Raw genomic sequence first — 12,273 nt, 5'->3', positions numbered from 1 at the left:
AAAGGTGTGGAGTGGCGTGTCCTGTTTTGGTAGGGGCAGGCTGACGGTTATCTGTTAAATACAGCTGTTGCTGAGTGTTCATATTAGAGAAGGAAAGGTCGGAGAAGTCCGCCTTGCACGTGGAACGGAAAGTGGTGAGGTTTGTGACAGTCCTGAGTTCTTGGGGAGTTCATAGTGGTGCACAGAGCCTGGCACAAATAAATTTCACACAACCTCCCCCCCCACACACACACTGGATTTCACATGCAAAACTTGGGCGTATGCCCCTTTTGTGCCTGTGACTCAGGCCAGTGCACCATCCCAGTATGAGCACACACAAATATCTTGCGAGCCACATGGGTGTGTATGCACTTGTACAAATACAAATACCTGTATGCACAGCATTGGCAGCCAGGACTTAAAATCCAGCCCCTGGCATCTAAGCGCATCCCACAGACAAACAGAACAAATGTGGAGCCACCCTGAGCATCTTGCAGTTGAACCTCAGATTAGAAATGCACATTTCTCCCAGGCCCTGAACATGTTCTTGCTCACAAAGGAAAGAAAAGGCTCCTACCCTGTTCTAAGTGGCACTCAGAGCACATCTCGATTATGCCATCTAGATCATGCTGCTTATCAGAGGATCTCAGACTTTCTGAACCCCAGGGCTCCTTCCAGAATTGGGGGAGGGGGCAGTATGTCACATGCATTTGGGTAAAAACCAAATCCCTGCCAAAGTCTTCACTGATCGCTAGGCAGTTGTGAACCCTAGTTTGGAAACCTGCCTGACATGGTACAGCCCAACTGTCTGAGGTAGAACCTGAATGGTACGAAGGCCTTGTACAGAGGGGAATTCCACCCCCCGGTGAATCAAAACAACGGGCTTGGCCGAACTCTTAGCCCACCACCGTCAACTGTTGATTCCAACGGGAAGAGAGTGAGGCCAACGCTGAGGGCGCATGCAAACCCCACCCTGAACTCCCACTGAAAACAGGAAGCCTTTGTTCTTTTGAAACCTGTTGCGGGAGCCAGACACAATTGCATGGGTCAGCAATATAAAAACTCTGCCTTATGCACCCTCAGTCCTGACCAACAGTACCCCCTGTTGCTCTAGTCCTGGGCTTCCTCCCGAGTTGTGCCAATCGGACAAGACTATGGGAAGGTTTTGTGGTGTGGGTAAATCACTTAATCTCTCTGTGCCTGGAGATTAATACTACTCCTCTTTCCCACCCTTTGTCTATGTAGCCTGGAGGCTCTTTGAGGCAGGGACTATCTCTCACTATGTGCTAGGCACTGTACGTAAACATTGGGACCCCGCTCTCAGCTGGAGAGCCTCGATGCAGCTATACCACGAGTAAAGATACTTTCCCCCAGTTTTCTGCATTAAAAGCTCTTCTCAATGAACCTGCCTTGATGGGGCAAAACCCATCAGAGATCAGCTGGGCTTGGCCAAGGGTTTGAGCCCAGGGTTCAAATGCTCGCACCTAAACAGGGCTTGCAGATCCTGCATTTACAGGGTCAAATTGACAGGGCGGAAATCTGCCCTGCAAGATGGAAGCACAGTGGAGTGGGGATTGGAGGGGAGGGAGACGTTGCTGGAGCACACAGGAACTGACGATTCTCCTGGGGTGCATGTCACTGATCAAAGGGCACCATTCAAAGCCCTTTCACTCAGCATTTGTGCAGGTACCACAACGGGGCCCTAGGAACATTTGGATGCAGAGCCAGACACGCCAGAGGACCCACGTGCATCTTCTTAACTTCTGCCCTCCGTGCACGTGCCCATCCCCTTTCCCCCCCACACCGAGGTGATCCAAAGCTCATGGAAACCAATGATCAGACTTGCCCTTGGCTGTGGATCAGGCCCTAAACCCTGATGGCTTCTGCCATCATCAGGTCCCGAGATCAGCTCATCAGCTGAATGAGTGTATCACCGTTGTCCTTGCCTGGCTACTTGCCTTTGACTGATTATCCACTCTTCAGGGATTCCCCTTGAGCAGATGGCTCTGCTCTGGATTCCCCACCTCCTTGTCTTTGCTGTTCCCTGAGTGTTCGCCTTTTTTATTGGTAAGGCACTTCCTCTGCAGGAGAAACACCGGCTAATGTTTACCAGTCTGTCCCCCACTTGGTACCTGGCAATCTGACTGTTTACAAAGCAGGGTCCTCATTAGAAATAAGGGCTTGACTCCTCTTCATTCCTTTATTGCCCTCATGCTCTGACATCATGCTTTTGTTTCTTAAAGCGCTATGATCAAAAGTATTCCTGGCCATTTTTTAACAGTTTTGTGGGGTTTCATTGCAATAATTCTTTGGAAGCTTGAAATGTAAAACCTGTTTCATCCCCTCCCCATGGGTTTTCCTCTCTTACATAGACACGCTGACAGTGCATCCGATGAAGTGAGCTGTAGCTCACGAAAGCTTATGCTCAAATAAATTGGTTAGTCTCTAAGGTGCCACAAGTCCTCCTTTTCTTTTTGCAGATACAGACTAACACAGCTGCTACTCTGAAATCTACCGGGTTGTTATTGTAGGGTGCTTATTTATTCTGATTCATAAAAATTCTACAAAGAGCATCTCTAGCCATATGCTCTAGGGCCCAGACCCTCAAAGGTATTTAGGCCCCTAACATCCACTGAAACTATTTGAATTCAATGGAAGTTAGGAAACTAAATACTTTTGAGGCTCTGACCTGTGTGCCTAAATTCATCAATCTAAGACAACTCACCACAAATCCCTCTCCAATAATTCCCTGTACTTACAATTCCCTGCCCACCCTATTTTCAAACGCCTGTGAGGAAATATTTACCTTGGCCCGTACCCGGAAAGGCCCCAGATTTTGCACTGTGTTAGCTTGCACGTGCTCACTTCAGTCCACTGATCTATGTCCGTCACATTGCTCATCACAAGTGCAGGGCTGGTGAGTAACTTTTAAAAATAGTGCAGCATTTTTTCCAAAACACTTTGCGTGTTCAGTGGGCTGTGGATACCGCTCTGGGTGACTTTGGGGTGGGAAAACAGCCCTGGCACGGTGGATTGGCACAAGGCCTATGAATCAGGTGTTTCCCGTTTAAGCCCTCAAAACAGGGTTTTATTTATGGCTGGGCATTGCGCTGGCTGCCTGCGGAGGGCTGAATTTCACCTTTGGTGAACAGATGTAAGTTACAGCCGCAGCAGACAGGTCCAGAGTTTGACCCATCCACTTTGATAAGGCCCCATTAGCACTGCAAGATTTTTAGAAGCCAGTTTGTTCTTTCCCCCTCCCTCCTTCCTCCAGTGTCATTAATTTGGTTAACTTTGTATGCAAAATGAAAAGGATCCAATACAGAGCGAGATCTCAGAGGTGTTTCAATAACAACCAGATCCCGTGGCTGGAAGGTGAACCTAGACAAATTCAGACAGGAAATAAAATGTAAATTTTTAACAGCAAGGGCAATTAGCCATTGGAACAACTTATCAAGGCTTGGGGTGGAATCTCCACAATTGGAAACTTTTAAATTAAGACTGGATGTTTTTCGAAGAGGGATTATTTTGGGGAAGGGCTATGGCCTGTGTTATGCAGGAGCTCAGATAAATGATCACAGTGATCCATTCTGACTTTATAATCTATGAAAAAGCACCCGTATCTTAAACCATGTTTGGAGCTGGTTCCAGCAACAACTTTAAGTGGTTTTAATCTCATTTTTCTGCTGTATTAAATCATGCTAAACTCCAAGCAACAGGTGAGCAGTTACGGTGCCGCATAGGCAGATCTCGGGGCAGGATGCTATTAATACTTAATCGGATGTAGAGGTAAGGTCTGTGACATATATGCAGTTTCCCAGTCACATCTATACGAGACAGGGTGTATAACAGAGAAACAAGGTGGGTGAGAGGATATCTTTTATTGGACCAACATCTGTTGGTAAAAGGGACGAGCTTTGGCGCTCCACAGAGCTCTTCTTCAGGTCTGGGAAAGGTACTCAGTATGTCACAGCTAAATACAAGGTGACACGTTGCAAGAAACCATTCAAAATGAAGTGGGCAAGTAACCCCTCTGCCAATCATAGACAAAGTCTATGAGTATGTAAACACAGGTTTTGTACCACTTTAACTATATCCCTTGGAAATCTGTAGTTAAATCATCCCAACCCTCCAGTGAGGACCCATTTATACCAGTTTAAAGGCCCATTTATAATATACCTCATTCTTGTACATTTAGGAGAATAAATTCTACCACGATAAGGCACCTCTATCCTGTATAACTGCATGTGCTAGGGATTGTACCGATTTACCTATTGCATTTAAACACAATCACTCCCCTCACAGACACAGTTAACCCAGTACAAAAACTGCATAGACCAGACCTTAGTGGTAAGTGGCCTCCTGTTAGCAGACTCCGCAGAAAGGCCAAGGACACACCGGGCCATGGAAACTGAACTCCCCTGAGCCCTACGGGTGAGCTCTCCAGGATAAGGTTGAGGCCCACGGATGGATTAGTAAGGAGAAGCTCCTACACGTTCTGGCTGTAGAGCAGATCCTGCCTGGGCAAACTCCCCTTCTCCAGAGCGGCTGACCTGGCACTGTCTATCAGCATCAAAAGGACATGAAAACTTTCAGAGATGATGATAAAACATTATCACTATTTTTCTGAGCCTTCCCCTTTCCTTCAGAAACCTCAGTGTTTGCAACATTTTAATTAACCACCCCAGGGAGGATCTGCCATGCCCTCATTACCACGACCCCCTGGCCCGGAGTTTTGCCCACAATAGCACGAAAGAGGCGACCTTACCCTAAAAAGATGCAACCATCCATGCAGACATCCCACTTCCTCCCGCCTCCCCGGCCCTGGGATAGGCCTTATTTCACCCAGCAGGGTTAGCTAGCCACCGCAGCCCTGACACGGCCAGACGTTTTCGCTGATCTGGGAGAGGTTACATTTCCTCCGGCTTTGTGCCTGTATTCCCAGCATGTGGCAATAAGGGCGGTCACAGCCTAGCCCCCCAAATCCTGCAGCTGAGCAGGATTTTCAAGCCAGGGGCTGGGCTCTGGGGTCCATTCCTTAGCCAGTCAAGCTGTCTGTTTTCTTGGGGTGGGGAGGGGGGTCTTGTTGCCATGCCTGCAATCGACATAGCCACATCTAACCCAGGCTGGGCTGGCGCTGGAAAGAAGCAGGAGGGAATCGGAGCGGTCACTTACCCCAGTTACACGCCACAGCCTTTGTTGTGATGTTACAAAGGAGCAGGCAGCCGAGCAGAAGGCTCCCAGCAGCAGCCCATGCTCCGACTGACAAGGCAGATCGCTCCTTGCACACTCACACACACACTCGTGTGTCTCCTCTAAGTCTCTCCTCCCCCTGCCATCTCCCAAAGGCCGCGGGGGAGGGTCTCATCCGCTAGCAGCAGCCCCGGCTCCAAGCTGCTCTGGGCTTTTCCAGCTCCGCTCTAGTCCGTGCACAGGACCCACCCAAGCTGCGGGGGTGCGTGCGTGTCCCTCCCGCAACCTCTCCCTCCGCTCCCGGCCAAACCCCTCGGCTGCTCCCGGTGCCGTGAGCCTCCCCGGCAGCCAACGGCAGCGCGCTGCTGCCCACCCCCGTCGGCAGGGCCGCTTGGCTCCCGGCCGGCCGGCGCGATGAATATTCAGGAGCAGCGCCCCGGGCCGCAGCGGTCCACGTCACAAGCCCCACGCTGGGGCATGGCCCGGTCCGGCTTTGCACCGGAGCGACTCCGGTGTCACTCCTGATTTACACCAGCCCGATCAGGCCCCCCCATGCAATCTCTCATGGGCTCCTCACCCCCTCCCCGGCTGATAGGGTGACCAGATGTCCCGATTGTGTGGGGACGGTCCTGATTTTGGGGGACCTTTTCTTATGTTACCCCCCACCCTCTGTCCCGATTTTTCACATTTGCTGTCAGGTCAGCTGTCAGGTCACCCTACCAGCTGACCCCAGCACCCAGCTGGCTGTGCCCGGTGCAGGGCCAAATCTGGGGGGCGCGCGCACCCGTGGGCCAAACTCTCCCACTGCACCCCAGGGCGACTGATTTTTAGCCCCTCTTCTTGTTCATTTGGGAGGCGCAGCAAGCTGCTGAGGACCAGCAATCTCAGAACACAGCCGCGGCCGGTGGACAGTGGTCTGGACGGAGGGCGTTGCGCTGGCCACCTGTTACACACCCCCATGCGCACACACCCCCCACTTCAGGGCCTGTTCCCCCGTGTCAGGGTGTCCTGGTGGCAAGAAGATTTTGCAGCTCCCAACTAGGATGACCAGATAGCAAGGGTGAAAAAGCGGGGTGGGGGTGGGGGTGGGGGGTAATAGGCACCTAGATAAGAAAAAGGCCGAAACATCAGGACTGTCCCTATAAAATCGGGACATCTGGTCACCCTATTCCCAACAACCAGCTCCCAGACAGCTCTGCCACTGCCCCTCAATGATAGGTTTGCTAAATTTGGTGGGACATATTCCTGGAAATTTAATCACATGATGTAATCTTTAATTAAAGGTTAATCTTTAATTCCTGGAGACTCCAGGCCAATCCTGGAGGGTTGGCAACCCTACTCAATCCTGCCCTGCAGCCCCCCCGTTATCCCAGCTCCTGGCTCCCCACACACAGCTCTGCCAATGCTCCTCAATTCTGTCCTCGTTTTTCTCCACCCTGGTGTCTTCTGTTACTTGAGTCCTGAGCCCCCTACAACTCTGCCACTGCCCCTCAATCCTGACCTGCAAACCCCCACCCCCACACACACCCCCACACACACACACACACGCTATTCTCGCCCTGGAATTTTGCTACAGGGTATAACAGATTTGGAGAGAGGCGATTGGGGTTTAGGGCTGGAAGAAGAGGGGAAAGTTTGTCCAAAGAGGTGGGCAGGTCCATTTATTATCTTTACTGAGCTCTTGAGAAGCGACAGGCGACATGGGAATTAATTAACTAATTAATTAAAGGAAATGGGCATGTTTATAATAAATAACGTTTTCCATTTTTATAGCACACGGAAGGAACAAACCTGTTTCAGTCCCTATTAACCACCGTGCCACTGAAACGCAGCCAGCAGCCTCCTTTCACGTGAAGGGCAGCAGCCAGCGTGAAGTACATTGAACAGCCATGCCCAGGGGGAAATTGTGGCCAAGCAGACAGTGGAAAACCTCTCCTTTAACAAAACACGCCCTGGGAACCTTAGATAAGACAGAATTGTGCCTTTTAAGGGCTCAGCCCAAGGCCCCACACATCAGGTGGAAACCTACATATCCACCTTCGAAGGAAGAAATATCTTCATGAATGATTTAGATAATGGCATAGAGAGTGCACTTATAAAGTTTGAGGACGATGCCAAGCTGGGAGGCATTGCAAGTGCTTTGGAGCATAGGATTAAAATTCAAAATGATCTAGACAAACTGGACAAATGGTCTAAAGTAAATAGGATGAAATTCAGTAAGGACAAATGCAAAGTACTCCACTTAGGAAGGAACCATCAGTTACACACATATACAATGGGAAATGACTGCCTAGGAAGGAGTCCTGCGGAAAGAGATCTGGGGGTCAAAGTGGATCACAAGCTAAATATGAGTCAACAGTGTAACATTGTTGCAAAAAAAGCAAACATCATTCAGGGATGTATTAGTAGCAGTGTTGTAAGCAAGACACGAAAAGTAATTCTCTGCTCTGCGCTGATTAGCCCTCAACTGGAGTATTGTGTCCAGTTCTGGGGCCACATTTCAGGAAAGAGGTGGACAAACTGGAGAAAGTCCAGAGAAGAGCAACAAAAATGATTAAAGGTCTAGAAAACATGACCTTGGAGGGAAGATTGAAAAAATTGGGTTTGTTTAGTCTGGAGAAGAGAAGACAGAGGGGACATGTCAACAGTTTTCAAGTACATAACAGGTTGTTACGAGGAGGAGGGAGAAAAATTGTTCTCCTTAACCTCTGAGGATAGGACAAGAAGCAACGGGCTTAAATTGCAGCAAGGGCAGTTTAGGTTGGACATTTAGAAAAGCTTCCTAAATGTCAGGGTGGTGAAGCACTGGAATAAATTGCCTAGGGAGGTTGTGGAATCTCCATCATTGGAGATTTTTAAAAACAGGTCAGAAGGTCAGACAAACACCTGCCAGGGATGATCTAGACCAGGGGTTCTCAAACTGGGGGTTTGGACCCCTCAGGGGATCGAGAGGTTATTACGGGGGGGGGCACGAGGTGTCAGCCTCCACCCCAAACCCCATTTTGCATCCTGCATTTCTAATGGTGTTAAATATATTTAAAAAGTGTTTTTAATTTATAAGGGGAGTCGCATGCAGAGGCTTGCTATTTGAAAGGGGTCACCAGCAGAAAAGTTTGAGAACCACTGGTCTAGATAATACTTCGTCCTGCCATGAGTGCAGGAGACTGGAGTAGATGACCTCTCGAGGTCCCTTCCAGTCCTACCATTTTATGATGCTGTGAAATTGACTCACCCCCAGAATTCAACCTATGGCCTGAACCTCCAGTGCCTTGTGTGGTGTTGTCTTTTATCGTTACTCGCACTAGTGCTGTGCAAAGCGTGGGTAAAATGCTATCAACTCAGAACCCTCCACGCTCGCACACTCACTTTGCACAAGCATAAGTGATTCCATCTGGCAGTAGGTAGAGCTGGTTAAAAATGGGGGGGAGGGGGAATGTGGAAAATCTTGAAATTATTTTTTTTTTCAAGATTGAAAAACACACCACACCCAGCCCCACAACATTTTCACAATGTCTTAAAACCAAAATCAGTAACAGCAGGAAGCAAAACAACCACCAAGGCCACAGAAATCAGAGCAGAGGGGTAACGTGCAAGACAACGTTAACCCTATTGTGTTTGGGAAGAGCAACAGAGCAGAAAGATTTAGCTGAGAGCTGGGCTCTGGGCCCCACCCTCGAGCCTTGTCTTCACTAGGAATAAAGGTGCGTTCTTACCTCATGTTAGTTCACGTGGTAAATGACAGGAGTTAAAATCCTAGTGAAGACAAGGAAGTTTGTAGTTTTCACGTGTGTGTGTGTGTTAACAGGTCAAGTTAAACCCCAGACTCCCCAACAGTCTTTACTTCAACCTGCTGACACACATGAAAAATGACAAACCATCTTGTCCTCACTAGGACTTTAACTCACGTTAGTTACCATGTGTTAGCCAAAGGTAAGAAAGCATTATATGACCTAGAGAAGATCCACCCTCAGAGGGAGCCATTCACTTGTTATTCTGAAGAGATTAATAAATGAACTAAAACTATTTAGTTTAAACTAAAAAAAACAGCCATAAAAAAAAAAAACAGCCAGTGTAAAGCAGGCAAAGTGAAGGAACAGAGCTGGCAGAATCCTGAAGAGAGCGAACAATTGAGCAATGTTACCCTAATGACCCTGCTGTTTTGAAACTTCTAGACCTAATTTTCCATGAAGCCAAGGAGAAAAGATGCTCTGATCCTGGCAGCATGAGTCAGCCATTGCATGACAGGAAATACCACGATGGGAAGAGAAAACAGGGTACCCACATAAGCAACTCTGGGAGCGGCAGGGTAAACCAGCCGGCTGAGAACTAACAAGCCAGTGAGCCCATGTGGTGGATTCTGCCATTGGCTCTTGAGAAAGGGTCTCCTGGGTAGCAGATGCTGGGTAAACCTGGTCGCACTAGGGGCCATCTCCTGGTTCATATGAGCACAGTGGTGAGCGATCGCGTCTCTTTTGGATGGAGCCTCACCAGGGAATTCCACACCCCCGGGGCCTTGCAGTTCATCATGGAATAAACACGCAGCATTGCAGAACCCGCTGCTGCTTATGCTCCAGCGTCACTGGCTTTTCACTGCCCTGTCCAAAGCCCTCGCGGTGGTGACGTAGAAGGGAAGGGCCCAAACCGCATCACTGGAGCCGCAGGCTTCCCTGGATCCAGATCACGTTTTGGGTGGCGTGGGGGTGAGGCTAATCCAGCCGGCAGTGATCACATCAGAGGCTGAGAGATCCTGTCCTTCGTCGTGACTGCAAACCCTGCTCCCATAGGAGGAATCATGCAGTGAGAACTCTGCGGGACTCAGGACAAGAGTGGGCGAGGGAACAAGGCTGACAATTACTATTGGTCTGACAGTTCGGCTTGGTCAAGACTCTCAGTTAGGCCAAGGACCTTTGACAGCACTGTAAGGAAGACCTGAAGGGGTGAAAATCCACCCCCACTGTCCCCCCGCCTTCCACCCAAAAATACAGCTGTTGTAAGGACTCTACCTGGCTCTGCTTCCGTCACAAGGGCATATCAGGGTAATGGCATGGCTGTTTTCTTCCTCCAATGACATCTGGGGACCATTGGGAACAAAGCTTATGTTAGAGCAGCCCTGAGACTGCTCTGACCTACACCCGGGACTTGGCAGGGCCCTGAACAGCCCAAGAGTGCAGAAAGTACAAAGAGTATTTAAAGTCCTCACCCACTGAGCCAAGCGCAAGTAAGTGAGAATCATCCCCTTTGTTTGTGGGGATTAGTTGTTGTAAAAGGAGAGTTTCCCATGCACCTAAGGCATTTAGGAGCATATGTCCCATTGTCTTCACTGACATTTATGCCCCTAAATCCCTTAGATGCTTTGGAAAATCTCTCCCATAAATGTTATTTTATTGGAATTTAAGGGGGGGTATTTGAGATTTTGTGGGTGAGGATCAGCCATGAACTATGGGTTTGAGATTTGGGGTTAAATTGTTCAACCTCACATAGTCCCCTTCTCCAACATACCGGAGTGCTCAGATTGAGGGGAAGGAAGGATTCTCTAGTAAGGTTATGAGGATTAAAAATACATCAAATGGGCAGGTAAGCAATGGATTTAAAATGAGCTAAGACCAAAAAAAAAGAAAATGTTTGTCACTTAAAAATCATAGACTCAAATTGTTGGAAAGATAAGACCATGCACCAGCACACCACTGTTTGCTGGGGACATCCCACCCTGTTAGTACGTGTTGATCCCACTGGGAACATGTTAAATGTTCCAGTGACCAACTGAGGAAGGTGGCTCCTTACTCCACATGGGCATAGGATGGTGGGGGTGGTTCTCTAGAGAGAGAGGATCTTGGACAGGGGTTCTCACAACAAATTTGTTAGTGGCCTCAAAGTATGGCCACCACCTCTTGCTGGTGGCTGCTCTGACAATTTTTCCAAAAATACTTAATTAACTTGAGAAAAAACAAGTAAAGATGGACATACACATGTTCAAGTCATTGGAATTTATTTATATAGGGTCTTTTTGCAGACTCAATAATAAAAATCATGTATGATTGTCTCGATTCTTTACTGGACCCAAACAGAATAGAAACACAAATAAGGTGCTTTGCATGTTCTTGTCTTTTTTGTTGTTCATTCTTTTGCTTTTTTTTTTTTTTTTTTTTAGACTTGCTAGCTAGTAAGCCTGCTGCTGTGAAAAGTGATACTTGTATGTTAATATCACTTTTCACTGCCTCCCAGCTGGTTGATGAGGGACAAATTAAGCCCTGGATGGGGAGGTGGGTAGGGAGGCAGCAGGGGCCAGAGGTGACGGGGGGGGGGTGAGCCCAGGGGCCAGAGCCTGGGGTCCAGAGCCCGAAGCCCCACACCTGCGGGAGGGAGCCACCATGTGTCTGGAGCCAAAAGCCCTGTGGCCTGCTGCCCGCCACCCCAGGGTTGAAGTCTGACCCCGCCACTTCCAGGAACTCAGTGCCTGCCTGCTCCTCCAGTGTTTGTGTCTCCAGAAGGGGGAAAGGCCCAATTCCTGCTGGGGCCCCCGGGTGAGGGGCCATTGCTTCCTCCCCCCCAAATCACCGCCCAGGAGGCTGTGGCTGCGAGAAAAGCCCCTGGTGGCTGCATCTGAGAAACGCTGACCCAGGGTATGGGCTAATCAGTCCTGAGAGAGGAACCTAGGAGCAGCCAAGCCCTGGGAGGAGACTTGAGCTGATCTTTGTGAATTTGTCTGTTAATAAAACCATCTTCAGGAAAGGGGCTGAGTTTTAAATCTACATATTTCATGGATTCTCTCAGAGTGGGTTGGGTGGGGCAGCCATCCATAGACCAGTTAGAAAAGGATGTATTGGCAATTGGGTTCCTATCAGCTCCAGGATTTCCTTATTTGACTGCTAGGCAGTTCGTAGCGAGGCAAGTATTAAACACATGGAAACCTTCCCAGCTCTGTCATATCATTTTTAAGGCAGGTGAGATAAGATTATTTCTAAGTATTGTCGTTGTGTGCTCTGTATTAGCTCTAAGGGCAGACAATTTACAAAAACATCAGCCTACGGAAGAGATCAATGGGATTTTAATTATTTCCTTTATGAAATACCAGAGCCACCACCAGAAGTGACTTATAGCACA

At 48.8% G+C, this 12,273-nt stretch overlaps 1 protein-coding gene across 6 annotated transcripts in view; it reads right to left on the bottom strand.

Annotated features, from left to right (window-relative positions):
* Nucleotides 1-12,273, bottom strand: part of ARHGEF10L (Rho guanine nucleotide exchange factor 10 like) — a 191,160-nt gene that overhangs the window by 156,099 nt on the left and 22,788 nt on the right. For 3 of the 6 annotated variants that reach the window (XM_073316328.2, XM_073316329.2, XM_073316336.2), the window contains exons 1-2: nt 5,155-5,576; nt 4,323-4,542 (exon numbers count right to left, since the gene is read on the bottom strand). The exons of 1 other annotated variant lie outside the window; for it this stretch is intronic. In XM_073316328.2, the coding sequence (XP_073172429.1) occupies nt 4,323-4,385 (63 nt within the window). In that variant the 5' untranslated portion in view covers nt 4,386-4,542; nt 5,155-5,576. Of the gene's footprint in view, nt 1-4,322; nt 4,543-5,154; nt 5,577-12,273 lie in introns of those variants that run through there. 2 more of the 6 variants (XM_073316337.2, XM_073316331.2) reach the window with 2 other exon arrangements.

This window comes from Lepidochelys kempii, chromosome 18 (assembly GCF_965140285.1).
Source record: "Lepidochelys kempii isolate rLepKem1 chromosome 18, rLepKem1.hap1, whole genome shotgun sequence".
NCBI classification, from domain to species: Eukaryota; Metazoa; Chordata; order Testudines; family Cheloniidae; genus Lepidochelys; species Lepidochelys kempii.
The sequence above is the reverse complement of the archived record's forward strand: the minus strand, read 5'-3'. Positions and strand labels throughout refer to the sequence as shown.